The 27,999-nt window shown below is 36.2% G+C and overlaps 1 protein-coding gene across 17 annotated transcripts in view; it reads left to right on the top strand.

Annotated features, from left to right (window-relative positions):
- ZBTB20 (zinc finger and BTB domain containing 20) overlaps window positions 1-27,976 on the top strand; it is a 635,479-nt gene extending 607,503 nt beyond the window's left edge. For all 17 annotated transcript variants that reach the window (XM_044442007.1, XM_044442009.1, XM_044442011.1 and 14 more), the window contains one exon: window positions 39-27,976. In XM_044442007.1, coding sequence (XP_044297942.1) covers window positions 39-457 — 419 coding nt within the window. In that variant the 3' untranslated portion in view covers window positions 458-27,976. The remainder of the gene's footprint in view (window positions 1-38) is intronic.
- The last annotated feature ends 23 nt before the right edge of the window (window positions 27,977-27,999 follow it).

The following is a 27,999-nucleotide window of genomic DNA, read 5'->3' as shown; positions in this document are numbered from 1 at the left end:
CTCTCCCCATGACTTTGTTCTTTTTCCTCACTATGCAGGTGAGAAGCCCCATCAATGCAGCATTTGTTGGCGATCATTCTCCCTAAAGGATTACTTGATCAAACACATGGTGACTCACACTGGTGTCAGAGCCTACCAATGCAGCATCTGTAACAAGCGTTTTACCCAGAAGAGCTCCCTAAATGTGCACATGCGGCTCCACCGTGGAGAGAAATCCTATGAATGCTACATCTGCAAGAAAAAATTCTCTCATAAGACCCTGCTTGAAAGACATGTGGCTCTGCATAGTGCCACAAATGGAACAACTAGCACAACAGGCACTGGTGCAAGGGCTCTTCCTGCTGGAGTGATGGCCTGCACAGAGGGAACCACATATGTCTGCTCCGTCTGTCCAGCTAAGTTTGACCAAATTGAGCATTTCAATGACCACATGAGGATGCATGTTTCAGATGGATAAGTAAAATCTGTTCTGTTATGAACAACAACAAAGCCCAACTAGAGAAACAACAAAAAGCTATGGCACTAGAATTTAATGTTTTGGGGTTTGTTTGTTTCTTTCATTTTTACATTTTTGTTTGTTTATTTTCATTTCATTTTTGTACTACATGAAGAACTGTTTTTTGCCTGCTGGTACATTACATTTCTGGAAGGTGGGTCAATAGTTATTATCCCAACCTTCCTTTGATGGTGGCCTTAAGGCCAGATAGTGCTTCAGGAGATCTACTGGTTGGATCTCTAGCTACTGGCCTCTAAATACAACCCTTCTTTACTACAAAAAAAAAACTTTAAAAAAATCTTTTTTGTCACTTGTGAAGAGCACTACAAAACAACAACAACAACAACAAAAAGAGAAATATGTTGTGAAATCTACAAGGCCTACTGTCGTAAGTACACCGCTTGCAGTGTTTCAGTGGACAGATTTGCAATTCTGACCGCTTTGGACTTCACAGTATCCAGTTAAAACTGTGGCATAGAAACATATGGTTGAGCAGCAACCAAGATAATGGGCCCTACTGGTTTCCACCATTAGTCTTGCTATCATAAAAAGGGCTGTGGAGAAGGGCAAAGATGTTTGGGTTGGATGGTGTGGAGTCCCTGCAGGATGGGGAAAGAGAAAAATAGGTTCCTCTTGTGGATTCTGTTCCATTCCACACATTCTGATTCATAATCTCCAACTTCTTTCTCCCCCACTAACACCAACACCATTTTTCATCAAAAGCTAGAAACAATGAAGTAAGAATGAGGTGAGCAAAGTTGGCTTTTTTGTAATTTATTCAGTGTCTTTGCTGAGCCTAGGGCCTCAGCACAATCAGTGGGACTTTTGCAAATATCAAAGAGAAAATAGCAAAAGGAAAAGATTTCAAGAGGTTTTTTTCACCTAGTGTTCTAGGTACAAGAAAAGGATTCACTCCCACAATATTTGGGAGTAAAAATCAAAAGGCTGCATCAAGATTTATTCTTGTGGTGGGGAAAGTAAAGTACAAGGTGGGTGGGGAATAACTAAAAAGAGTTCTCAAGATTTTTTTTAATTCAAAATTTTATAGAGGGACAGAAGTTGTGTTTACCAGATAGAGTGCTGATTTTTTAAAAAAAAAATATATTTACCACAGTATTTGTGTAAAAAAACAAAAAATGAAAGTGTAACCTTGTTAAATAATTTTTGTTTTTTCTTTTGTTTTGCATACACTGCCACTAATATCTGCTCAGTTGCATAACTGAATATATATGTGTGTGTATATAATATATATATATGAATATGTATATATATATATATATATATATATATATATATATTTATATGCACATATATATTTTATTGTAGATAAAGACTGTTAAGGTTAGGTATCCTACTTCCAAATAGCAAGAGGAAAAGGAGGTTGAGTGATTAAAGAGAAAATATGTCTCAACTTATTTCCTGTTGTTTTTCTCTGTGCTTTTATTAGTTTGAGAATAGCATCCTGGAAGTACGATGGCTATATGTGATTTCTTCCATCACACTCTGTCCACAGCTTTAGTGACACTTGAAAAGCTGTTCTGAATTTGGATTTATAGATTTCTTAGGATTTCTATTGATTTTCATCTAAGGTTTAGATGAAAGTTAGTTTTCAGAAGCAAGATTTTAACTTTATTTGAACCTTATCCAGCCATTGAAATAATAGAATGTGATTTTGTTTGTAAATTCTGGACATCCCTAGAAAAGAAGGAAGTTCTGTACTTAAATGGTCACTTGTGGAGATTGTTCTTACACAGCCTTTTTATTCTGTCTAGAATCTTTCCTATTTACAAGAAGTGGATCTAGTCTCTTTAGTTTATCTAAATGCTAAAATTAATATTTTTTGTTACAAGCAATCTTTCTTCTTTTTCATCTGCAAAAATGCTGAAAGTAAGGGCCATACTTTGCATTCTTTATTCATCCAAAGCACAATTTGGTAGACAGGATATATATTAATAATATCTTTAATTTAATTTTATTATTGATGAGCTCTTCCCCTTCCAAAAAGATTTTTTGAGAAATTCCTATTCAAGAAATTCTCATTCTTTGGGTGCCTATTTACACTGGAGCAGTGTCTTAACATATCTAGTAAACATTTATCCTGTTTATCTTGGTACAGAAATTCAGGCAGAAATGATCTAAGCATAATATGCAAAATGAAGGACAATGAGAAATACCTACACCATTTTTAAATGTATCTTTTCTTTAACCAAATTTTCTGAGACTGCAATTCTTAAGTATGCTTATCTGGAGAAAAGTCCCATAAAAACCACTGGGACCTTTTCAATATAAAGTCTTCAGGAACAGGGTGCAGAATTTGTAGAGGTCTGTAGATTTTATGAGATTCTTTTCCATGCTTAACATCTTTGTTATTATTTCTTTGATACTTATTGGCTACTCCTCATGGTGAAAGCATATGGTGTTAGACAGCACAATCCCATCTATGTTTATTCAGAAGTAAATCCTGTTGAATTCAATGGGACTTGTGCTCAGATCATTGTATTTAGATTTGTAACCATAGGATGCAATCATATACAAGAAGCAAGCCCCATTAAAGCAGTGGGACACTTCTGTGTAGACATATATAGAATTGCACTTATTATCTGTAAGTTAGCTGAGATGGAATGAGTGTATTAGATAGACCTTTAATGTCTTAGTAACACGATGTTGTGAGATATCTAAGTTAACAGTGGTTGCAAGCTCCACAAAATTGTTTGCAAACTCCTAACAAGTTACACTGAGGTAGCACGTGTTTTGCTAAATGCAGGCTTCAATTTATGGACCAGGGGCAGACCTGCAGGTAACAACTCCCTGTCAGGTCCACTCCAGAACGCCATCCCGTAGGAGCCCACTGGCACACCTCATTAATTTCCAGGGTGAGATAAGGATCTCTCACAGTGCTGTGATATCAAAATGCAACACCTATTGGCCAAGCTCAACCAAAGGTTACAACATACTGGTAACCATCCCTGCTGTGCACTATCACAAACTGAAAGCTCTTTTTGATGGTAGAGAGCTATATTTTAACTATTCAGATGTCCTAGTCCAGAAATATCACATCCCAGTCCAAATGAATATAATGCAAGAAAGCCCCATGGATTCCATTGCAAGTTAATTTCACATAATTGCCTTAACTGAGCAAAGGGAATGCTTATATGGAACTGTCATATTGAGTAAATGGTGAGCATCATCCCCACAGAGCTCTGAATTTTAGACAAAATGGTTAGTAGTGTGATGCAAAATATTGATTCCCACTATAGTAGTTCACAAACCAAGGGCAAACAATAGCTGCAGTGGAATGAAATGCACTGAGAATGGGAGGAGGTAGGGCAAAAACTGCACAAAAGCATATGACAGTGTCTTCTGCAAAAACATAATCTTCACTGAATACAAGGATCAACCAGGAATCATGAGTTCTCATTCAGTTTTAAGCAATATCTTAATTAGTTTTATAAGGTCACTTGAAACATAAGGACAAGGTACTAGTCAATAACTGAGAAAAATAATTGTAATATAATAAAATAGCCTTGTAAGAAATTTGAATCACAAGAGGGCCATTCCATCTTGAAATCTTCAAGACAACTATGAATTGACTACAGAACTATTTGAAACAAGGGAAAAACCATTTAGAATGTATACTTAGTTTGATCATCCTTCAAATCATATAGCATCTCTGAAATGGAAATCTGTATTAAAGTATTTGCAATATACAATTGTCTGATTTTCAGTTGCAGTTAGTACTCTTCAGAAAAGAAATTTTGGTTGAGATATTTACCAGGCAAAACTACAGCTATGCTTGGTGAAGTAGTAATGCAGCTTTCACCTTGCTCACACACCTGAAATTGTGTCTGCTCCATGTAGAGGCTCATATGCCTACTAATTCTTACCAGCTTCCTATTCTACAAATGAAGTTAGGGCTATTCAAGGAGACCTATAATGGAAAATATAGGGACTTGGACAACTGCCACTGCATGAAAGTTCTTACCCCTGTAAATATATGAACTGAGTCTAAAACTGACATTTTCAGGTGATATACTAAACCAGGAATGGCAGGTATTTTGCTTATACCTATAGCTCTGAATGTCTGTCACTCTCAAAAAGTACTACACATTTCAAAATGAAGTTCAAATCATTTTTACTTGATTTTGCCTCTGCCTTTGGCATTTCTGGCTTCTGGATTTTTACTTAGTGTTTCTTTTCCCAATCCAAAACAATATAAAGAGTCTTGATTAAGAGTCTAACTGTGCAACTACAGTTTGTGAAGTAAAATAACAGATGAGCCATGGTAGATCAGGCCTTCTAGTCTGCCATTCTTTTCACATACTGTTTAACAAGCTGCCTGCAGGAAACCCACAAGAACGTGAGTACAATAGCAGCCTCTTGCTTGTGTTCCCCAGCAACTGGTGTACAGGGACAAAGTATCTCAGATACTCATGATTATATATAGCCCTTGTGAGTAACAGCTGTGATAGCCCTAGTGTAAATTCCCCCACTGCCTGAGGTGGGAGGGCACACATGTTGCCCCACACATGTTGCCCCAACCCCACATCACTATCCATGAGAATGGGCTAGAGGGCAGGCTTTCTAGAGAACCCTGTCAGCCAAGCAAGTGGCTGGCACATATCTTCAGAGAGCTAACTGAAATGCTTGGCTCTGAAGTGCTTGGCTCTGAAGGAGTCCTTTCTCAGAACCAGCCATGAGAGGGCTGTTCCAGAAGATTGCCTAAACAGCTCTAGGAGATCACCTGTGCACCCTCTGGCTTATGCTGAGAATTCCCAGTGCAAGCCAGAGGGAATTCATCAGGCAATCATGCATCCTCTGTTCCTCACAGAGCAAAATGGAGCAAATGACAAATCTGGGAAACTATGCTGGATGCTCTTCCTCTATGCCATTTGCCACAGTCTTCGAAGTACCTATTGGAGGTGGTGGTTAGCGGTCCTGGCAGGGGTGGAAAAGCAGGACAATTTGATGCTCCTCATGCTCTGTTGCCTGAGGCAGGAATTCATCTTACTTCATCATTGGACCAGCTGTGTTAAAAACTTCTCCTCCATTAATTTGGAAAATCTTTTCCAGATTCCTAGCCATTGCTACATCTTGTGATAATGAATTCCATGGGCTAACTAGGCACTGCATGAAGTACTCCTTTTTATCTGTCCTACTTTACAGGATGACCCCGCCTTTTAGTATGAGGAGAAACAGTGGAAAGTGTGTCCCTATCCACTTTCAAAGCTCTTTTGTGCTCTTCTGCAGACACACAGCTGTACTCATATGCAGAACATTTCCAGGTATTGGGGATGGAGCATCCACTCTTTGCTGAAGCCAATAGATCAGACTAATCCTATTCCCAAACTTGCTCCTACAAAGTCAGTTTAACCCAGAAGGTTTGCTCTTCAAGAGGCTTAGCTCCCATCAACCTATTCTACTGTAATTTTGCCATGGTTAGTACCAAATATTTCAAGGAAAACTAGCAGAAATTCAAAACAATGAATTAATAAGAAATCTTTAAAACTCAGATCTTTTAACTTTCAATTTTTATAGCCACACTATATCTATATGGTCACAATCCAGCACAGAATTTGGTGTGCATTAGCCAACTGGCTTCAATAGATTTAAGCACACCTCGTCCCATTTTGGGTAATAACTCATTGATTTTAAACCACTGTATTATAATTGGAAATGTACTGATTTTTCATATATTTTTCTAGTTTTTCTGAATCCTAATAATTGTGTTATTTTACATACTTTATTGCTTGTAGCCAAAGGCCACCATAGTCCAAAATTCCTAATGCTTTCACAGTTCCAGTGATTGCTTTGGCACTGAATTCTACAGGAAAATAGTATTGTATTTATTTCTTATGTTTTTAAATATATTTGCACTAAACGTAATAAAACTTCCATTTGTTTAATTATTAAAGGGCTAATTAATAGCACCAAAATACTCTTCCTATTTATATTGTTTAAAATATTCTCAGTGAAAGAAAAGAAGACCAAGGTCAGGAGTGTTTGCTGAAAAATGGAGAAAAGCGCTTGTTGCCATGTAAGGTAAATATTGCTGTTATTCTCTGGCCAAATGGATACTTAGGCAGTAGAAGACTGATGTAGGGCAATATAAAGTTAACATCTCACAGGAATATCCGATGTTTAGTGACTTGGTAGGCATTTTCATATATTAAATGCACTGGATGCAAAAATAACCTGCACTCATCTTTTTTCTGATCTGAATCTTTTCCTCATTTGCAATAGTGCACATTCCTGTTTCAGGGTGAAAAAGACATTATGCATTACTTTCAGCCTCATATTGTAATGCGGAAAACACCTCTGGGGCTATTCTGAACTGGCGGCAGTACCAGGAAAAAAAAGGGACCCTATAGCTTGTGAAGCTCTGTTCATCTTTCAATTCTCCACCCTTCCCACAGACCCAGAGAATCTCTGGTTCACTGAGTGGATTAATGGGAGTTCAGCAAAGTCTCAGCAAGGATGTCATTCCATTTATTTCGATCAACTAGACTAAATACTTGCCTCTAGTGCTCACTAAAATAATATGAATGTTTTAAAAGTGGGTATTTTAATATAAAATAAATAAGTACAATTCATGTTTCTTATGAATTACCTATATTGTGGGAGTGCTGTAATGTGCAGCAGCTTTACATTTGTATGCCCTTATAGTTTAAATTATTCAAAGATATTGAATTAAAATTAATTCAAAGATAGCTATTTGCCTGTAGTTGCTGCCAAAACATTTGCTTGTTCTTCTAATTCGGTTCCAGGTCTCATTATGCACTTAGTGCCATCAAAAACATGGCATGTCCTGGAGACCACCCCACCTCAGCACTTATGCAAACCCATATACCCAATTATCCCTGGTAGATTTTTTTTAAAGAAGGTCTGTTGTGACTCCATTTCTACAGGCTCAAGGGCCACAGGCTATTCATCCCTAAAATCAGTCTGCTGCTGCAACAGCCTTCATTATGCTCTAGAAAGCTGCAGTAATACACTGTAGGGGTCAGGATCCCTGAGAAATTTCATGTCCCAGTCATCTTGGCTACCACGGTGCTGCTGCAGCATTCAAAGTCTAATGAAGTTTTTTTCCCCCATTGCTACCAGCAGGCAATGATGTTGATGGCACTGAAGCAGGACCAAACTGAGCCCAAATATTTGAATAGGTTTGGCTCTGGTCATTATTAACTTAGAAATTCTGAACTATTCCAGACTTAGAGCATCATTAGTATGCCAATATCACATATGGCCCAGCTGGCATATGATGGTAACATGAGGTTACATGCAGTTGGATTAGTGCTCAAGGACAAGGAATTCAAGTGCTATTTTCCACATTTAGACTTCCCCAATTTCTACTTTTTGGCAGATATTATCTGTAGATGATTACCCCAAAATAGAACTTTAACTCGATGTTGTATTCATGTACTTTTTAAACTGATGATTTAGTGAATACTATTAATATGACTTGTAAAAGAAGACACTGTTATGTACTTCTGATGTAAAACTTTTCACAATACATTTTTACACAATACTTTTGGAATGAATATTAAACATTTGTGTATGCACTTAAAAATTCCTGAACAGTATTGCTTAACCAGGGATTGGCCCCATTCTCTAATATGTGAAAATTAAAAGGTGAAATGGACTATTTTCACTTCCATATCAGTTCTCTACTTCAGCAGCAGAAGTGGAAAGTGACAGTATTGAAAGGTGGATAATATTAACATTTCTGAACAATAAAGAACATGTAGACATAAGTAAAATTTCAACACATATTCAGATCTAGTTTCATGCCTGTTTCAGTTCCACTGAAATAAGTCACGTAAGTAGAGATTTGTCATAAAAGGTAAAAGTAAGGGCTGCTTTTGCATCAACAGTTTTGATACTGCAGTGGAATTATAAAAAAACAGTAGTAAAGAGCAACCACCTTCCTCATATCAATGCACTCCTCTTTTTGAGTGATTAACAGTAAAGTTCACTGTTTTTGTTCTTTTCCACACAATATATACTGAGTTCACTGTTAAATAGGCATCCTGAAAGCTCCTGACTTCCTTTCAAGGAAACAGTTATGCTTTTGGAGGCTACAACCTATCCAGATTTAGAAAGAAGAAGGTCCTACAACTCCAGGCATGTTCCAGCCATTCTGGAAGTTGTAGGACATTTTTCCCAGTCTAAACCTGCATAGGATTACACCCTTAGTCATCTTTTTGCCATTTCCACATCCCACTAGGGCTCTTCTTTATACTAGGACAGATTGCCTAAATAGCTTACTATTACCTATACTGCCTGGCGGGGTCCTGCAGGTATCTTCTATCTCCCGCTTACTTGAGAGATGCAAGAAATAAAATTTTAAATCTGGATGCAAAGCAAGTACTCTGAACTATGGCCATCCTGTATTTGCTGCTCCTTGGAAATGACACCTCGCATAAAATGCCCAAATCATGTGATAGGAGGAAAAAATATAAAATTTGCAGAATTGCATCTTTAGAGAAAAGAGGAGGAACACTGCATAACACATTTTTGGTGATAGGAGTATTTATTCCAAATTATCCACTAATTGGAGTCTTAAGCTTCATTTCATAATGGTGTTCAAAAATATTAGTACTGTAGTAAAAAACCCAATAAGTTGGTAAGGTTAAATGGATTATTCTTTTGGAAGCAATTATATTGCAGCCTTATGTAGGATTGCTGCCTTAAAACAATAAAGAGGGAGGGGTATGCTATTTTTTATACCAATGCAAATATATATGATTTTCAAATATTCATTCATTTGTATGAAGTGCTGCATATTTTGTTTTGATTTAAAACTGTATAATAGTACAGAAAAGGTTAAGTGAGTTATGAAAAGTCTACTAGCTGGGAGGTATTAGTACTACTATTAAAGTAATTAGTATGTTTTTGCACTGCTCTGTTACTGTTGGTTGACACTCAACTAACTTCAACATTAAGTCATTTAGACTTCTTTCAGTCATCTTGATATAATCTTGATACTAATTTTGCAACCTAGGTCCCTAATTTAACCATGTGTCATATTATTTATCAATGGTTTTTTCCTAATGTAGGCTTAGTGACGTGGGCAAAGGACTAAGGACCCCATCAGATGTGCTAGAGGCACATCTGTTTGTTTCATCATGGATTTGTTCCCATCACAGAGAAGCTAATGTTGGGGTCCAATTTAAAGGGTTATATAAATGAGGACTGTAGGACTCTCCCTTTGCCTGCAATTTATTTTCTTGCAGGATAGATCCATTTTAATAACATGGTACTATAACATCTTTTTTGACCCTATTTTTTTTATTTGCCAGCAAGTTTGAAGAAGAGAAAGTCCAATTATCTATTTTTCTTTCTTCTGATCTGGAACATGATTGTTCATGTTTGCACGTTTCTTTTTACAACAGAAGTGGTCTAACAAAGCTAGAATGCTTGTTTTTCTCCAAGGACCAAACTTGTCTTTAATTCACATTATTGGAATTATACTATACTGGAAGCAGGAAAAGAATGGCAGAATTTGGTTTGCTATTATGTCTACTTATTGCTATGGTATAATGTACAGTTGTATCAAGGTTTTAGTATGAAGTTGTACCATGACCAGTAATTAGACATTACCACATGCTTAAATGAAATGGCAAGAATTGGTCTTGGAAGTAGTCTCCCTTGCTGTTGGTCCTTGTGCAACTAAATCAAGCAGCTTTCTAATGCTACTGTTGAATATAGGAGAAGAGCAAGGATAATATTCTGCCTCTTACATGTTTAACACATTTTTCCATCTAATCCAGTATTGCAGAAGTACTTTCACATATTGCTCAAAACTTATGAGATATTAACAAAACAAGCGTAGCCCTTTGGATACTAGACAGTTATCTACTGCTCTTCAGTAATTGCCAAGTATCTTTCAGGTAATTACTTTCAACTGAAGCATATGCATCTAAAGTTGTTTTATGTATGTGGCATTCTTATCATTAATGCCCTGCCATTCAGCTCTTCCTCTATGTCTGATCCTTCCACTTTGCTGAGGGCACCTTCCATGAATCCTCTGCTTAAAAAAATCAAAGGTTAAAGCTCGTCAATCTCCCCTGCCTTGCATCACAGAAGACAGAGAAGGTGATAGTCCTTTCCTTTGTGCTGAGCTCCTTGAAGTGATAGGGTTACTGCCTGACTTCTGCTCCTCTGTGGTATGCAAAAATAGAGAATATTAATTTGGGGGCATTTCCTTCACTCTGGCCCCTGCTGAGTAAGGAAGCATCAACCATTTCCATGGTCAGTGCGCTGTTGAACCATGAGAAAATGCACCCAGGCAATCCATAGGCTAGAGGAGCAATTCTTTGAGACACCCATATACAGGTATAGCTACCCTGGCTCCTTCAACTCTCCTTTCAGATTCATAAGTGCAGTTGACAAATGTAGCCATTGGAGGGAGGGGCAGCAGGTTCCACTATCCTAGGGCTGTAGATCTAGCCTTTCCTCCCAGGTACCACAACAAACACCTACACAGTCTTACCCTGTGCATTTTTATTGGGAAGGAAGTGAAACTGAGGCCAATGGAGCTTATTCCAAGCAAGGGAGAATAGTATAGTATCCTTTGGTGATTGCAAAAAGTCTTTTGGGGAGATAGTGTGAATGACTTCCAAACAATTGTAGAAATAGCTCTACTGCCTGTGGAAAAGCAGCCTAAAGTTTCTGCCCTTCTCAGGGTGGGCTGTTCACCCCACCCCCAGCCAGACAGGCACACACAAACATATTGCACCATTCACTTTCTAATCAATAAAGAACTTTCATATTTTGACAGCAGCATACAAAAGTTCAACACAAAAAGACAATTTTTGAGACTGGAGACTGAGCTTGGAAGCCCAGAGAGATGGGGCACAGGTGGAGGGGGCTGATATCCACATATTATTTGTGGGTTACCAGCTAAACCATTGAGTGCAGATTTGTAGTGACCCTATACTGCACTATGGACACAAATAGCATACTGGCTTGTTTTAGAGCAACTTACCCATTTCAATGGGATAAATGTGTCCAAATAAGTGTTTTCTCAAATATAACCCAGCTAAATTTTCATAACTGGCCTCAGATTTTACCCACTGTATATTTGTGTGTACACATGCAACACCACAGGGGTACTTACAATTCTTAGATGCCTTCAAAATGACGGTGCAGTGCAACTTTATATGAATATTTTGGATCTTTTCTCTACTGTTTTTGGTAATATCAAAAAATTTTATTAAAAGCAGGGCTTTTTTTTGTAAAAAAAAAAAAAAAGTGCCGGAATTCACGTCACACAAATAAACATAATGGTCGCCGCCAGCAGTAAGCGGTGCGCGACCACACACACCAATCCCAAGCCGAGCAACCAGCCCAGCAGCGCCCTCACTATCTCACTATCAGCAGGAACACAAAAGCAGCCAGCAGGCACTATGTTAATGACGTTTGCTGCTGACCTGCTACACTGATAGGCGATTCAAAATCCCTTAGTAAAATCCATTGAAAAAAAAAAAGGTGCTGGAACGCCATTCTGGTGCGTTCTATGACAAAAAAAAAACCCCTGATTAAAAGTATTGGGTGACTTAAAGCATCAGAATAGCAATGGTATATTTCTAGGGGCATAAGCAACAAGAATGAGTGTTGAGTAAATTATCAGAATGAACAGCCTAATGCTACTACCAGAAAAACTAGCTTTGGGTCACATTTACTAGTTTGTCACCCCACTATTAACCAGTTCTTTCCCTCTTCCATGTAATATAGATTGAATAAATGTTTGTGTGTACACACACACACACACACACATCTTGTCCAGTCTGGTGCTCTTGAAACCATTTTCAGCATTTGTCAGTGTCTTTTGAGGAACAAATGTTTTTATTCAAGCTTGTAGGCCTCAGTATCTCACTAGGTGAAGGAAGAATTGTTGGAACATTATAGTGATGGCAAAGCATACTCTCCATACATTTGAAAACTTGCTCCCCAAACTTAAACTATTTTTGATTGTGAAATGGACTGGCAAACAGATCAGTCAACAGGAGCCTACTTTAGAAGTATAGTGGCTCTCAACGGGTTTCTTTCCTCCACAACTCTTTTGCTTCATGGAACATTTTGTCACAACTGAGTACACCTTCTTGTGTTAGTGGCATCTGACTATGAAAATGAATGCAACAAATTTGTTCATTCATTTGGGGAGGATATTTTTGTTAATAATTGTACATTGTCTTTCATAATCAAAATGTTGGTGACCGTAAATGTATTTTTTTCCTGGAATGTTTTAAAATAAATTAGTACTAGTGATTTAGTGGAAGAGGACAAGTTGCTATTTAGCTCTGCTTAGTTAAATGCATTACACTACAGTACAGTATTTCTGAAACTAGACATAAGTGCACAGTATGTACATCTCTGTATCAATATATAACATCCATATATATCTATATAAATACACATATATACACTACACATACAGTATATTCATTTGTACTTTTGAATCTGCCTGTAATGATAGAATAACAAAGATTTTCACATTGATTATTCACCATTCACCTGCAGCAGTTAATTTAAATCATTTAATGATTAGTACACTAAAACTAGATTGCTTTTTATATTAACAGTTTCTGTATTACCCCTATTTTAAAATTTTAGTTGCTTTGCAAAACATAGGACAGTTTAACTAGAGAAGTAACACAGTATTATTAAAAGCCAAAAATTTATTTTGTGTGTGTACATTAAATTGTTGTGTACATTAAATTACAAAACAAATCAACATAATCATTTCTCTTTGCAAATATTAGTGCAATCCTATGCATGTTTATCAGAAGTAAATCCCACTGCATTCAGTGAGGTTTATAATCAAGGATGCATAGGAAAAGTATAACTTTGATCTGGTTACCATATGTAAAATGCAAGGTTCCCTCTTTAACTACTGATGCTGATGTAAAATATGCCACAGTTTTCCTACAATAGCGAAGAAAAAAGAAAGAGAAATGTATCAACTGCCTTAGGGTCACTAGCTCTCTGCTTAAGTTTGATTTGTTTTTCAGGTTTAAAAAACTTGGCAGAAAGAGGTACACATTTCTTTTCTGTTAACAACATTTTGATAATACTTTGGATCCAGTTTTGGTCCAGTTGATGATCTCAATCAGGAAAATTACTTTTATTTTATTAATAATTGTCTGTCTGGGTGCTGCCTTCCTTTCCTGGTACAGTATTGCAGGACTGTATTGCTAGCTGGAGATTTGGGCAATTCTAATTTTAGCATGTTGCTTGATTATGTAGCAAATTCAAGAGTACAAAAAATTGCAGTGAACATTTTAATCCATTTTCTATTTTTCCTTTTAGCAGAAAAGGCAGTTCAACAGATTGGTACAATTGAATGACCTGATAAGAATCTCAGAAAAGTTATAGGACATTCAAATTTCAGGCAAGGCATTTTCATTTTAATGAAACCCATATGTTGATCAGCTTATTCCATTTTTTGTGGCTTATTATCCACTGTCAGGTTGTATGTCTTTTGACTGATGGCATAGGATGAGTAGAAACAACGCACATGCACACACACACTCTTCATCTATATAAACAGCAGTTGAACAAGTATTACTGAAGGATTATGATCATAGTGGTTGGAGCACTGTAAAGTGGTCTTTGAGGGATGGATATTGGCACGGGTTCATTATAGAGATTTTGGTTATGATGCTCAAGCATCACATGTCTCATTACTGTCCATTTAATATTTGTATTTATGGTTGATTAAATAATGTTTCTTTTCAAAGCACAGAACTTGATCAAGTTTGGGAAAAGGCAAATCCTTTTCTTGAAAGAGGAGCCAGAGTTAGATTAACTCTAGTAATCCATTGCCTGCTATATTCATAACATCGTGTGTGTGTTACCTTAGATTGAAATAACCATAATATTTCCACAAAAAATACTCAGACCTTCTGTTGCCTTTTAAATTGCTGTCAAACTACTATTATTTTCTTATGTGATTCTGATGTCTGTCTAAAGAACAATATTTCCTGTCCTTCCTTTAACAGACGTGCTTTTCAATCATTTAACTTTTGTGAAGGGTTTATTGTTGATGTGGCCTTGTTGCCTTAAAATGCTTTTTTAAGCCTTTGTGCTTCTTATTTTACATGTTTATTTCACATGTATATAATTTGCTGCTTATATTTCTTATGTAAAGAGTAATCTCACAAACCAGATGGTACCAAATTTGTACATATTCTCCACTAGAAATTGCATGTTCACATTATAAGTGTGTTCATGGGACAGTTGTGTAGAAGAAAGTGAAACTAACAAAATAACTGATTGGTGAAAACTACTTTAACAAGCATCTCTAACATAGTCAATGATTAACTGAAAGCCTCGCTTTTCACAGCAGTATATTATTATTCTCAGAAAAACTATATATACACACAGAGAACTCATGATAATCTAAGAAACCCTTTAAACCAACTACTTTGTTACTTTTTGCTCTTAGCACAGTGCAGGCTTAGTGGATTTATTTTAATTTATACAGTTTAATATATATATTAGCAAGTCTAGATGCAGACAAGCCTTGCTTAATTCATGTTAGTACATCAGTCATTAATTCTTTTCTATCTTTGATTGATTGATTTAGCTTTATTGGATGCAATGTATGTTGTAAATTTATATTTCTGTTAACACATAGTTTTTAATTAAGCAAACTCTGTCATTTTAATATATAGAGAGAGTGGGGGAGGTAGTTTGGACATAACATTAAAGAATCATTAAAGGAAGCAAAATTTCTTCCAGGTTTTTACATGTGACTGAATAAGGACCAGTGTGCTTATCCCCAAAAACTTGGCTTTATATGCAGTGGAGTATAGGACTTGGTGCATGTATGTGATGCACAATCCATTCACTATAAAAATAGGATTAGCAAATCATATGGACAAGAAGTTTGCTTGTGTGGTGTTCTGTATATTATAGGGCAGGTGTACAAGCTTAAGACACAGACACACCTCATGTAGACCCTTAACTGTAGTGGACTATATAAACGTTAATAAAACAAAGCAATTTTTTTCACTGAAACCCTTTCACCAAAATGGGGCAATTCACCAAAGAATGAGAGCAATAACAGCTTGCACTGAATACAAGGGAATTCTCTGCTTTGTTACCAGTACACGTTAAGAGTGGAAGATGATCACTGATGTTTAGGCATTTCTTCAACCATGTTTGTATTTAGTTTCAACCTATGAATCAGAAATCATTTTAAACTTTTGATTCCTTTCTTGTCTTAACAGAAAAAGTGTCTCTCTGCATGTGCTTTGGATTTCTTTCTCATTTTAGCCAGTATACAATCAGTAGAAAATGGTTCATCAATCATAAAATTACCCTGCACAGGTTGCTTTCTGACATGAAATCAAAAGCCACTTATCAGTGGCACAATCAGGTGCTTGTTTTTAGACTTCTCTGCCTTTGTATATAGATGCTGTTTCTGTGACAATGTTAAGTTGGAAAGTTAGCAAACTTTCCTTGTAAAATAGGGTAGATTGTTAATGTTACTCAAAAATTAGTTTTGCTGACTTCTGTTTTATATGGTAAGTCATCTAAACAAAAATGGTGATAACACTATTGGGCTTTTTAAATAATAAGCCTTAATATTTTAATCTCAGGCTTGTTTACATGATTAAGGGATAAATTGGAAACAAGATACAAGCATTCTGTGAAGAAAGGAGCCCATGTACAATATGGGTCTTTGACTGGCATTTATCATTAAAACAAAAAAAGATTATTTGAGAGAAGGAAAATGTAAAGTGGAGTAGTGGAAGGAAAAGAGGAGGCATGTTAATCTTTTTCCTACTCTAAATCACCCTCCACCACCACCACTACCACAAAAAATCCTTGCAAAGTTTCGTATGCATGTGTGCTTTACTGTGTGATTTAGCTTGAGAAAAGATTAGGCACTGTTTCCCTCTGTGTTTGAAATCCCTCCCCATGTTGTTTAAAAGTAATGGGTAGTGTGCACATGTATGCCTAAAATGTGGTATTACCCACCATGTGTATACAAGAGTTGTTTAAGCTAAACTTACATGCCATTTATTCTGAACACAAGCCATTCTATTCAAACAGATACATTTTGCTGGGTTTCCCCCCACTAGTTTATGCTGTTAAGACTGAAGGCTAGGGTGAATTAGAGTGAACTGCTTTGTAATATCATTACATTAAAGAATCAGAAATAAGAGTAAAAATAAATTTATCATCCAGATGTTCATTTTAAAATCTGTTATAGGTGGGAAAGAACCAGAGGAAGTTGTACTTCTCTTTTGTCACCTAAATTCTTCATTCTTGCTGCAAGGTTTTAATTATTAATATTTTAATAATTTAAAGCAAATGAGGAAATAAACTAGATATTCTAAATTTTGGACTGTTTAAGCATCTACAATTGTTTTACATAAAGACATTCACTATGTAATGTGGGATTAAACAGTCTTAAAAGAGAAACAGTCAGAAATGAAACCCAAATAAATGTTCTACAAAGTTCATCTTGGAGCTCAAATTTGCCATTTTGATTACAATTCTAGACAAGTATCTGGGAGAAAGTCCCTCTATAGGATTTAGTCACCAGAACTTACTTCTGGGTACATATTAGAATTGCATGTTAAGGAGCTGACACTTTTTTTTCCCGTCAGATGAAAAAGGTTATAATGATAGCATACCCCATCATAAAAAGTTAACTAAGTAGGTGCATGTGTAAGCACTATGGCTGTGGTAGGATCACGTTGGCCCACTGAGTTTCATTTAAGATATTATTGCTTGCACTCCTGAACACTGAAGAACCGGTTAGAGGAGAGATTACAATTAGAAGTAAAAATCCAGGGAAATATCTAGTGTTTGTGGAAATACTCTGCACACAAGATTCTTTGGAACTCACTGTTAATTAATGGTTAATTGGTTGAAGGATGAAAAACACACTAAACAGAGTCCAACCTGAAATTAATGCTGCTAAGTAAATTATTCAAAAGCTCTCCACTGTAAAACAGATTTGACAATGATTGGAATAAGCTCTTATTAAACCTCTTCCATTTTTAAAAATAGCTTGCTGATTCCTAAGGCGTAAGAATTTTTTCAGATTTCAACATCAAAGTACAGGCTTGAGTATTTTTCCAGAAGCTCTGCATGCAGGAAACATTTGAAGCTGCCCTCCAATAACCTGCATCCCATTTTTATTGTTCCAGCTCAGATTTTGCCTTTTCCTTTTATCTGACCCAATTATTCACTTTGAATCTTTTTACTCATTTCATTAGAAAGGAGCAGAATATGTTTAAAAGATTAGGAAGTTCTCGTTGATTTCAGAATCAGGAAAAAAATATTTAAAATAATTCTACAGCAATAATCATGCATAGAATTCATGAAAATATTTAACTAGGAATGAGAAATTCATCCTTTATTTGCAAAATATGTACCAATTAGTTCATTATTAACAGTACATTTTCTTTTATCATTGAAATAATTCCTTTCATGGCAGGCCATATAGGTTTTAGAAACTTATTTCTGAAATATCTTATTTTAAATTCTGGAAACAGTCTCCAAACTGTAGACTTTTTCTGTGTTTTTCAAAGTAATGTGCTACTGAAAATCCCACAAAAACTTCTAACTTTCTTTTCTTTAAAGTGAACAGGAAATTAAGAAGGACCTTCTAATCCACTGGTATGTTTTATGTTACATTGTAGTTTTCTTTTGGATTTTTGTTTTCCTAATCTACACTCCTGACACTGCAATCCTGAAAAGGGCCTTCAAAAATTCATGTGATGCGTATAATTTTAAATGCATTGCTTGCACTTGCATCTTTATTTTCTATAGGATCCATGGGGTACCCAATATGTATAAGTACTGCAGCATCAGTGAAGGAGAATTCCGTCCCATGCTACAGTCCTCATGAATACCATCCAGCAACTGTTTGCCCTAGGAGGGAAGTTTCTCTTTGTGCCAAACATGGCTTCCTTCCCACAGTAAACAAAGCAGGGACAAGGGAGCATCTTGCATGGGACTGTGCATGGGAAGAAGACTTAACCTCCACTCCACATCTACCACAGTCCCAATTCATTTTGAGGGGGTCTTTATAATTCCTATTTTGGAAAAAGAATGCAACTGCAAGCCATGTATTTAATTAATATGTAGTTCTGACCTAAGAGAGTTCTGTAAGCAAGGTTCGTTTTGATTTGCTTGTTTAAGGATATCTACTGAGAATTGCTGTTTTAAGGAGTTGTTTGCACTGTAGAACCTTAGAATGGGCTATGTAAACATGTGTTTTGGGAACAGAAGACTTATATATCATATATACACCCATTGCAGTGGAGCCATCTAATAGAACCACTACTGAGCTTTGCTTTATCCACTCAGCTCTCCCATCCATGTGGCACTCCTTTATGATGTCTTCCTATGCTTCATACATTTTCCATCTCTAAAATAAAGGGGCTTCTTCTAAAATTACTGTAGAAAGAAGATGGAATGATGACCATGGGTTGAGTAGAAAGAAATAGGAATTAAGTTGAGCTGTATAACAGAGAAGCTGGGAGACTGCAATCCCTGCTTTAGTCTGAGTATTTGTAGTACTTGGGGGGAGGGAGGGAAGCATTTTCCTTACTTCTGGATAAGGCTTTTTATTTTTGCACTAAGACTGCATTGTATTGCACTACTGAAATGAATTTATGGGATCAGAAGGCCTATGTAAAGGTAACATAAAGGAGAAAGGAAAGGGCAGAGAAATGGGGAGGAGCAAGCATCTGATTCAGATCCATCTCATCTAGCAAGATAGAAAAAAAAACTACTCCTTAACAATCTGCATTTACAGACACTAATAGCTTAGCCTAAACTCAAGTGGAGAAGATGGCCATTTTTCAACGGAAGTGAAATATTTTATAGATATCCTTGCTATCAATATTGAACAAAATAGTATTGTAGCAGAAACTTAAGAGGTATTCTGTAGAAAATGGCTTCCAGGTGTTTAACATTTCTAAAGAATTACTGGTCAGAAAAACTTAAAAGGACTTTTTAGTTAGTGTTGGAACTGCTGGAAGAGACCAAAAAACTACCCTTTTTCCCAAAAGGCAGAACTAGCCAACAAGCAGTATCTCACAGATCCTCCTATGCAATGTAGACCACAGTGTGTCACACAAGCAGACAGAAGGTGTGTGCACAATTGATAGCTTCAGATGATTCAAGTAATTAAAACAAGTCACATTTGCTAGTGAAAGGGAAAAAACTTCGCAGGGCTATTGGTTAATCTGACCTGGCTTAAAATTTACTTTCAAACTCAAATAGGATAAACAGGATCAGTCAAGATGAACACAATTACATACAAAGTAGCAACTTGTGTACAAATAACCACTAATAAGACATTTACATTTCACGTTCTGCCAAGTGCTGATAAATTTTCCACATATCCACACCCAATTAGAAATCCAAGAAGATGAGAGTAATAAAAATTTCCCTAACTGTCAAAATGCTATAAATGGTTGGCTTACCAAGAGATTATAAGCACAGTGTCGAAAGTTAATCACTCAGTAACTGATCCTCTGTATTCATCTCAGACTTGGATATTAATAAAAGGATTCTGCTATGGCCTCCCAAGAAAATTGCACTGTTTGCCAACTTTGGATGTCTGGCCATTATTTCTCTGGCTAGGGCAACATCGATGCACCAGAAGAACAGTGAAAAGCTCAAGAACTTTCCAGACCCAATTGTACATTGTGGGATCGGATTGGTCTAGCAGAAGTAGCATAACGTGTTATTAACAACATAATACTAGCAAATGCCATTAAAAAGGCTAACAAAGAAAGAGAATGAGGCTACCAGGGCAAGTACTCCAACTATATTAGCATCGTTTGGTTGGAATTAAGACTCAAGACACACTTGCCCTGTGTGGTGCTCTTTGCTACTTCCAGTATAAGCATGAAATTTGAGTCCTAGTCTATCAAATGGTTAAAAAATAGTTCAACAATAGTAACAGCTTTGATAATAAAATATAGAGATGCTTGACAATAAATTATAAACATATTGATCAAGAAGCAGAGGGAGGAAATTATCTGGATTTTGTGCTATCTTGCAATACTTTTATCTAATCAGACAATCCTCATAGTCATCTCTGAATTGCTTTTGGGAATAGGAGAGATTGTCAGCATTTTAGATTATACAGTTCAGGAGGGTCATGGTCTGGCTGTCAGCTTAAATAAGGCTATATTGGTCTGGAATCAAGAATATATAGTCTAGGCTTTTGTTAATATGAGTTAATCATTCCTTTCAAAAATTTCTATTTCTCTTTTCTGTAATTTCATTGTGACTTCATAAACTTTGAAAGGGGGATCACTGATTTAATCCAGTTCAGTGGGGAAAGAGTTTCAAGCTCTAGCAAAGAACAAATATCAATCTATATTACTGAGAAGAAACATTGGAACATTTTGATGTAATTGCCCTGTTTCAGTCATCTTCCTGTTTTTCCTCCTTAACCAGTTCAGTATTTCCACTCAGCTCCAAGGAAATAGATTTAAGCAAAACAAGAAGCTTACATGTGAATTATCCACGTCCTTTTCTAGGTAGTTGATGAAGTATTGGGACAGTTTTGTTTCACCTGAAATGGGTGGCATAGCTTTGTTCTTATTTTGTATTTGCTACCTTCATTGTCATGCACTATACTGTTATGTTCTAGACATTTCAAAGCAATGAAAACTGCACAGCAATTGCTAGAGGTGATGAGGCATAAACCTGTCTAATTAGCCTTCTAAGAATATATTTCTTCACTAACCAGTTATCCTAGAATTGATTGAATACCTGTAATTCTATCTTAACAGCAATGAATCCAATTTTTCAAAAAAAATGATAGCAGTTGTAAAATGGCATTACATCTCTTTCCAGACCATTCCCTTGCACTGATTATGTATTTCTTTCTTTAAAGAAAAGGCCAAGATGTCTTAGTCACTCATAGTGTCTAGAATAAGCATAACCTGAATACAGATCTTGAAGAGCTATCCCTAAATGCCCAAGATTCAGAATGTATTCCAAAATCTAAAACTCTTTTTTTTTTGTCTCAAAAGACATTTCTTGCTTGATTTTTTTTATTTCATATTAAAGTGGCATATTTAAGTGATCAGTAGAGGGCATTTGTTTCAGTTTTTAAAAAGTGGCCAGACTGAGATTTGACAAAACTTTAGAACTCTCTAGGATTGTAGCAGAAACCAGGCTCAGTATAGGACTTCATACAATCCATGGCCTTTGTTCCAAGATGGTTATGCTCTTGAATATGTCTGTTGTTCAACTTAGTCCATTTGTTCTACTTCCACATAGATAGGATAGTATATATCTACTGGTAAAATGTTTCCTGTTTTCTGTTATTTTTGTTCATATGTAATTCTACTGTAGACCAAAAAAAGTTCTTCATTTTAATTTTAAAAGCTAAAAGGTCAGTGAATAAAAAATGAAAATCTGAAACACTAAATGAGCAGGAAGCAGGGGAACTGTTGTTAACTATGCTAAAACAGAATTGTTCAAATAGCCTTACCCATTTATTAACCAATGCTTACAAATCACCCATTAGTGGAGGATTGAAGAGCTTTCTTAGCTCATTCTTGCTATGTCTTTACAATTGTTCTTGGTTTTTTGGCTTTGCTTTTGCACACTGTGTTCTCTTTTTAAATATCTGATTTTATAGTATTGTATCTTTATAAATCTGGGATTTTCTTTTTAAAGGATGAGTGAAATAGTCATTCTGTTGGGTTAGTGGGGAGATGCACTGGAAATAAATTAGAAAATATTTAAGTTTTAAAAAGGAAAATGCGCACTTAAGGAACAAACAAAACAACCTCCCTTTTTCATTTTTGTATGCCTAATTTGCAAAACATCCAAAGCACGAAAGGCTAAAAATATGACCCCTATATTTTGGACAGTCTTATTAGTCCTGACCCTACCATCCTGTTCCTGGAGGTTTGCAGTGACAGAACCAGCATATATTCAATAATAAAAACCAGAAGTTATTTAAAATACAGTGGTAGTATAAAAAGGCATAAATCAGATAGTATGTGAGTGACATGAGGTGGTGCAAAACTGTTTATAAATGTTAGTTTCCAATCAGACATCTCAATTTTACCAGACTCAACAGAGCCATTTTAATTACAATAGGGTAAGGTGCAGTATTACCTGATATCCACTAGAGGCTTCTTAGTCTAGGTAAAACCTGTTGTAGAAATGACTCCCTTCTCTTGCATCCCACTTTCGTTTATCAAGTATCAGGTATCCTTCTATGAAGTGATGATGATTTTAATTTAAGTTTCAGTCCTTGATGGAAAATGGACTTCCTGGTATTTGACTACTGTGATCCAGAAAAGATCCCTTGTCTCTTGCACTTTCAGGTTATATGGAAATGCCCTTTTGATTGTTTCAGTTATGGTTACAGAGTTTCAATGGTTCTCTCTGTAAACCATTAATCCTGATCACCCTTTTTCTTCTTTGTTTCTCTCAAATGAGTACAGTAAGGTTGCTAGACATTAAAATAATAAATACAAACTGCTATTTTGAAAGACAGTTTTCCCCTCATGTCACTGTATCTGGGTCCTAACAATGATGTCATAGCCCATTGGTTCACAAATATGTTTAATCATTGGCTTTAAGAAAAACTTTGTTCCTCTAAGAATGGGTGGAACAGAGTGGGGAAGTCAGCTGTTTTTAACTACACAATCTTAATAGTTGGTTTATATCTTCCATGTTTTATGCAAAAATTAAATCAATAAATATTTGTGCCCTAGGTTGAAGGTTACATGTTTAGGAAAGCAACAAATGGTTGGAATCTTTTCTACATTTTTGTGAAGACTCTTTTTGGAAAGGAAGGGTACATATTTTTGTTGTGTAATATTTTCTATTTTTGAATGCATTTTCTTGGTACAAGACTGTTTTGTGGATTTTTTTGGTGAAAACATTATTTAAAAAAAGAAAAGAAAGAAAAAATAATCGAAAAGTTTGCCCTTAAGGATATGCTGCAGTCTTGAGTTAAAAAAAAAAGATGTGTTAAAGTTGGGGGATTGTATTGTTGTTTTCTTTTGTAATTGTTACAAGAAGTTTGTATCCACTGCTGTTTATTTTGTTTCAGATGAGGAAGTAAAGGGATTGTTCTTGTTTTATTTTTTTTAAGCTATTTATGAAATGTCTAAAACACTGGACTGTGACTTTGTGTACTACCCCTGTGTCTTCAACAAGCTGTTGGCAATCCCATTTCTCCTCCTTCTACCTTAAAGCTAAGGAGAATACAATAGTTAGATGTACAGGCAACCCATGAACCTTCAAGTCAAAGTCTAAGGGGGAAAATACCAAAGGTCAAAAAAGTTTTTACATCTGCTCTGCATAATCACTGCAGACGTGTCTCTCCTCCTTCCTGGTTTGTATTTTCTAATAAGGAGGCTTCCATGATGGATTCACACCATTACATGTCCCAATACTTTCTGGTACAGCCATCTAAGACTTTGTGACCAGACAAGCCATCTAAATTCCTGGATGTTAGAATGAATACAAATTGTTTCATAATAAAGGGAGAAAAGCTATTTCAAGCACCAGGCCCATCTTCGCAGGCAGTTAGTGACTGATGGGACCATGCCAAGCTTTAGAAGCAGGCTTTCTGTTTAAAGTAAGTAGGCAAAGGATTGTGAATAATTTCTTTATTTGCAGTCAATAATATCTTCATACCTTGTCAGTGTTTGAAGAAATAAATGGGACTGGTTAAACTAGGAATCCTACAGCTGTGCTTTAAATGCTCCTTGGGTGGGAAGGAAGGGAACAGGGAGACACCAACAGTCATAACACCAAAAACTGGAGATATGTAACTGGGCTATGTTCAAGGCCAAGCAAAATCTTTTCCTTTCTTGACACAGAACACTGCCAAATCTTGAGCATGACAAGCAAATAGAAAGCTGAAGAGTGGTCTTAATTTCGCTTTCACTTCCCTTTCTGCTCCTAAACTGACTTCTTTGGTCTCTTGCCATTGTTCTGTCCATTCCAGAATTCTCTTCTGTGAACATCTGCTTGCATGATAACTTTTCCACCTTCCAGCAAAACCTGAGTTCAGCCAAGACTGAGTAAAATCATGTGCCTTCTTTTTCTGTTGTGTAATAAAACTAACCTCCTGCCCTTCCTTTAAGTTCTATGTAAAAGAGACACAGGAGGCTCTCAGAAGTTCTACTACCACCCCACAGACTGATTTGTGAAAGCTCTGGTAATTAACGCCCTCTTCATATCCATGTCTAGGTCTTCCCAGAGAAGCATCTTCCCTAACCGCTGTGCACACTACTCAACTTATCCAAAACTAACACTAAAGGGCTTGAGGCATTTCTGCTCCCATTTCCCAGTGAAAAGTACATACTTGGACTTCACACCTTTTGTCCAGTTTGTGGCCTTATAAGACTTACCCTGCTAAAAGTGGCAATGGTCCTTTTGCCAATATTTTCTGGGGGGTTTTCACTCAAGTATTTATTTACCCTGAAGTTATTCCACTAGCCTAGAGATCAAACATATTTAGACTTCACAGTTTTGTGCTTCCCTTACTTTAATCCAGCCCAGTTTTGTCCCTCTTTGCTTTCCTTCTATACTCTTCTGCTACACTCTATGCTTTCCTAGTTATCTCGTGTTTGTGAATGGGTAACAAAAATCAAAGGGCAATCCTTGCTGATCAGGGAATGGTTTGAGAGGAAGCAATTAAAATCTCATGGTGGACCTTGGAGGTGGAGGGGTATATAAGCTGCCTCATTACTGCTGCAAACCTGGCATATGATCCCAAAATCTAAATTTGGGAAGAAAAATACTTTGACTTAACAGACAATCCAATAAAGTTTCTCCTGTGCAATAACTTAAAAGCTTACAAAGGTATCCAATAGTAGTTAAAGTACTTTTACCCATAAGTCTTTTTAGTCACTAAAAGTATCTGTATTCTCCCTGTTTAACAGAGATATCCAATAGTAGTAGAAATACTTTTATGCCAAGGTTTCATTAATATCTAAAACCATCTATATACTCCCTATTTGACTGTATGTGTGCATGTGTGTAGAGCAAAGGGTGCTGATCTAGAGCTCTTTGGTGCTGATAAGTCAAAAGATTATATCCCTTTTCCAAGATCTTGTTTTGACACATGTAAAATATAGAAGAATAAAATCTATTGCATGCTTTATCTCAGCATGGACGGAAAGGGGATGTTGAGATTTCCACAGTGCCTTATTTCTAATAGATATTGGCACATAAACACACAAACACACATCCCTTGCAGACACAAGATTCTCCTTTAAAACACAGTGGAACTCCAAATGTGCCATGGGGCAAAGATAAAGGGGGAGAAGTCACTTAAGCGCTGTACAATTTACTCCAAATTTACTTTTTAAAAGCTGACATGTCAAAATTCAAAACAAATCCCTTCCACCTTTTTTGTGTCGCACATGGTGTTGCTACATTGGAAAAGACTTTTGCCTGAGAACAATTACCTATTTGATTTTGCTATTACCCATTTGCTGTTGGCATTACTAAATCTACACATGTCAGACATTTTCACTTCTGAAGTGTTTTCCAAAGGGCAAGTGAATGCCCAGTTTATTTCATGTTAAATGCACTTTAAATAATCGGAGACTGTTTCAAATGCACAAGGGAAAGATAGTGCACTAAAGTCTGAACCCAGTTCACTTTATCTCCAGTTAAAATATACTCTCGTGTATGATGTGTTACAGATCTGTATTCACACATGTACACAAAGCCTGAACTGTGGAAGGAGATTAGCTTCTCTTTTCACAGCCACAAAACCAGATCTCACACAAACATAGAAGCAGCAGAGGAATTAATTGTTGGACTCTTGAAACATATCACAAATACAAACAGCTACTTGCAAGTGACTTTGGTCCTTTCTGTATGTTCAATAACTACAGCAGGAACAGATTGTAACCAGAAGAAAAAGGAACGGTGCTAAATAAAAGTAACTGAATGATTGGGCAAAAATATTACAATCTAAATGACACAGATCAGGTTCTGCACTTTTGGATTAGTTTTTTCTTGTGTTTATTGGCCCACCCAACAAAACAATAACAACAAAATCTGTAACAAGAAGTCCTTATTTATGGAAGATGTCAGAAATCTCTTAACTTTTGGCCTTGCTCTGAATCACCATGTGCAAAACTCTGTACTTTTCTAAACTAAACATTAAAAAAACCCTTTTGAAGCACCTTAATGTGGCTTCCCATTCCAAGAGTGGTAGCCACCTTTTTTCCTTTGAGCACCTTATTGATGTGTTATGCTATCTGCTGTCTTTTTGTTACCTGTTAGCTGAATGGCTGGCTGTTAACATATACAAATGTGTGCAGGAACAATATATGGCTTTGTGTTGTGCCCAGAATATTTGACATACACAAGCCATCATACAATGCATATACACTTGCACACATGCAAACACACACCAGTGATATTTCTAAGGATGGACTTCCATCTGTGTTTTCCCATTCCTCAGTACATCACTTTGAGGAGTTTGGCTATATAACTTACTAGATATGATTCCAGTGCTATGATTCTGATAGTTACCTATCTCTTTGCTTTATAGAAAAAATAGCATTAGAATTCCTATATGTCTGTGGATTGGGTACTTTCATACAATGGGCAAGGAAATGCCCCCCAAATCATCAATAACTGAGTGAATGGGAAAAACTATATTGAAAACTAATCTTGCAGTCTTTACACAAAAACAATACTGATTTCCACATGTAAAGGCTTCAAGAAAAGGTCCCTTTGGGCAAAGATGCTTTTCCTGAGCAGGAAATATTTTTCTGCCTAGTCCAAAGTGTGTTGTAGTAGCTGTAAGTGTACTTATACATACACATAAAACACACCCTTATACAGTGCAACACGGTTTAAGAATATGAGATGAGCAGGTCAAAAGTTTTGAGGGAATATTGAGTTCCTTTTTTTTCTCTCATTTTACTCTGTAAATGTTATGTCAGTTATAAAGCAAGTAAACTGAGAATTGTTCTAAAAATCCTTGCATACGCCTTTTCTATCAAGTGCTTTAAAATATAGAATAACTACACACATCCTGCCAGTTTTTTCTTACAGTGAGAGTATCCTTACCTGCCATTTAATATTAGCCTCGTATTTTTCTCACGTATATTTACCTGTGACTTGTATTTGTTATTTAAAACAGAAAAAAGGAAAAAAAGAAAATTAACTGTAGCGCTTCATTATACTATATTATTATTGTGACATTTTGGAATACTGTGAAGTTTTATCTCTTGCATATACTTTATACAGAAGTATTACGCCTTAAAGATACGGAAATAAATTTTACAAGGTTTCTGTTTTGTGTGGAAGAGTAATCGATGTTGCTAAGAATGATGTTTGTTATTTTGGGTTTTTCTTTTTTCTTTTTCTTTTTTTTAATGTTACCAGCACTTTTTTTGTAAGTTTCACTTTCTGAGGTATTGTACAAGTTCACACTGTTTGTGAAGTTTGAATATGAAGGAAAATTAAAAAGAAAGAAAGAAATTGCTGTCTTTGTTACTTTATTA

This window comes from Varanus komodoensis, unplaced genomic scaffold (genome assembly GCF_004798865.1).
Source record: "Varanus komodoensis strain SLA01 unplaced genomic scaffold, ASM479886v1 scaffold4, whole genome shotgun sequence".
NCBI lineage: Eukaryota > Metazoa > Chordata > Lepidosauria > Squamata > Varanidae > Varanus > Varanus komodoensis.
The sequence above is the reverse complement of the archived record's forward strand: the minus strand, read 5'-3'. Positions and strand labels throughout refer to the sequence as shown.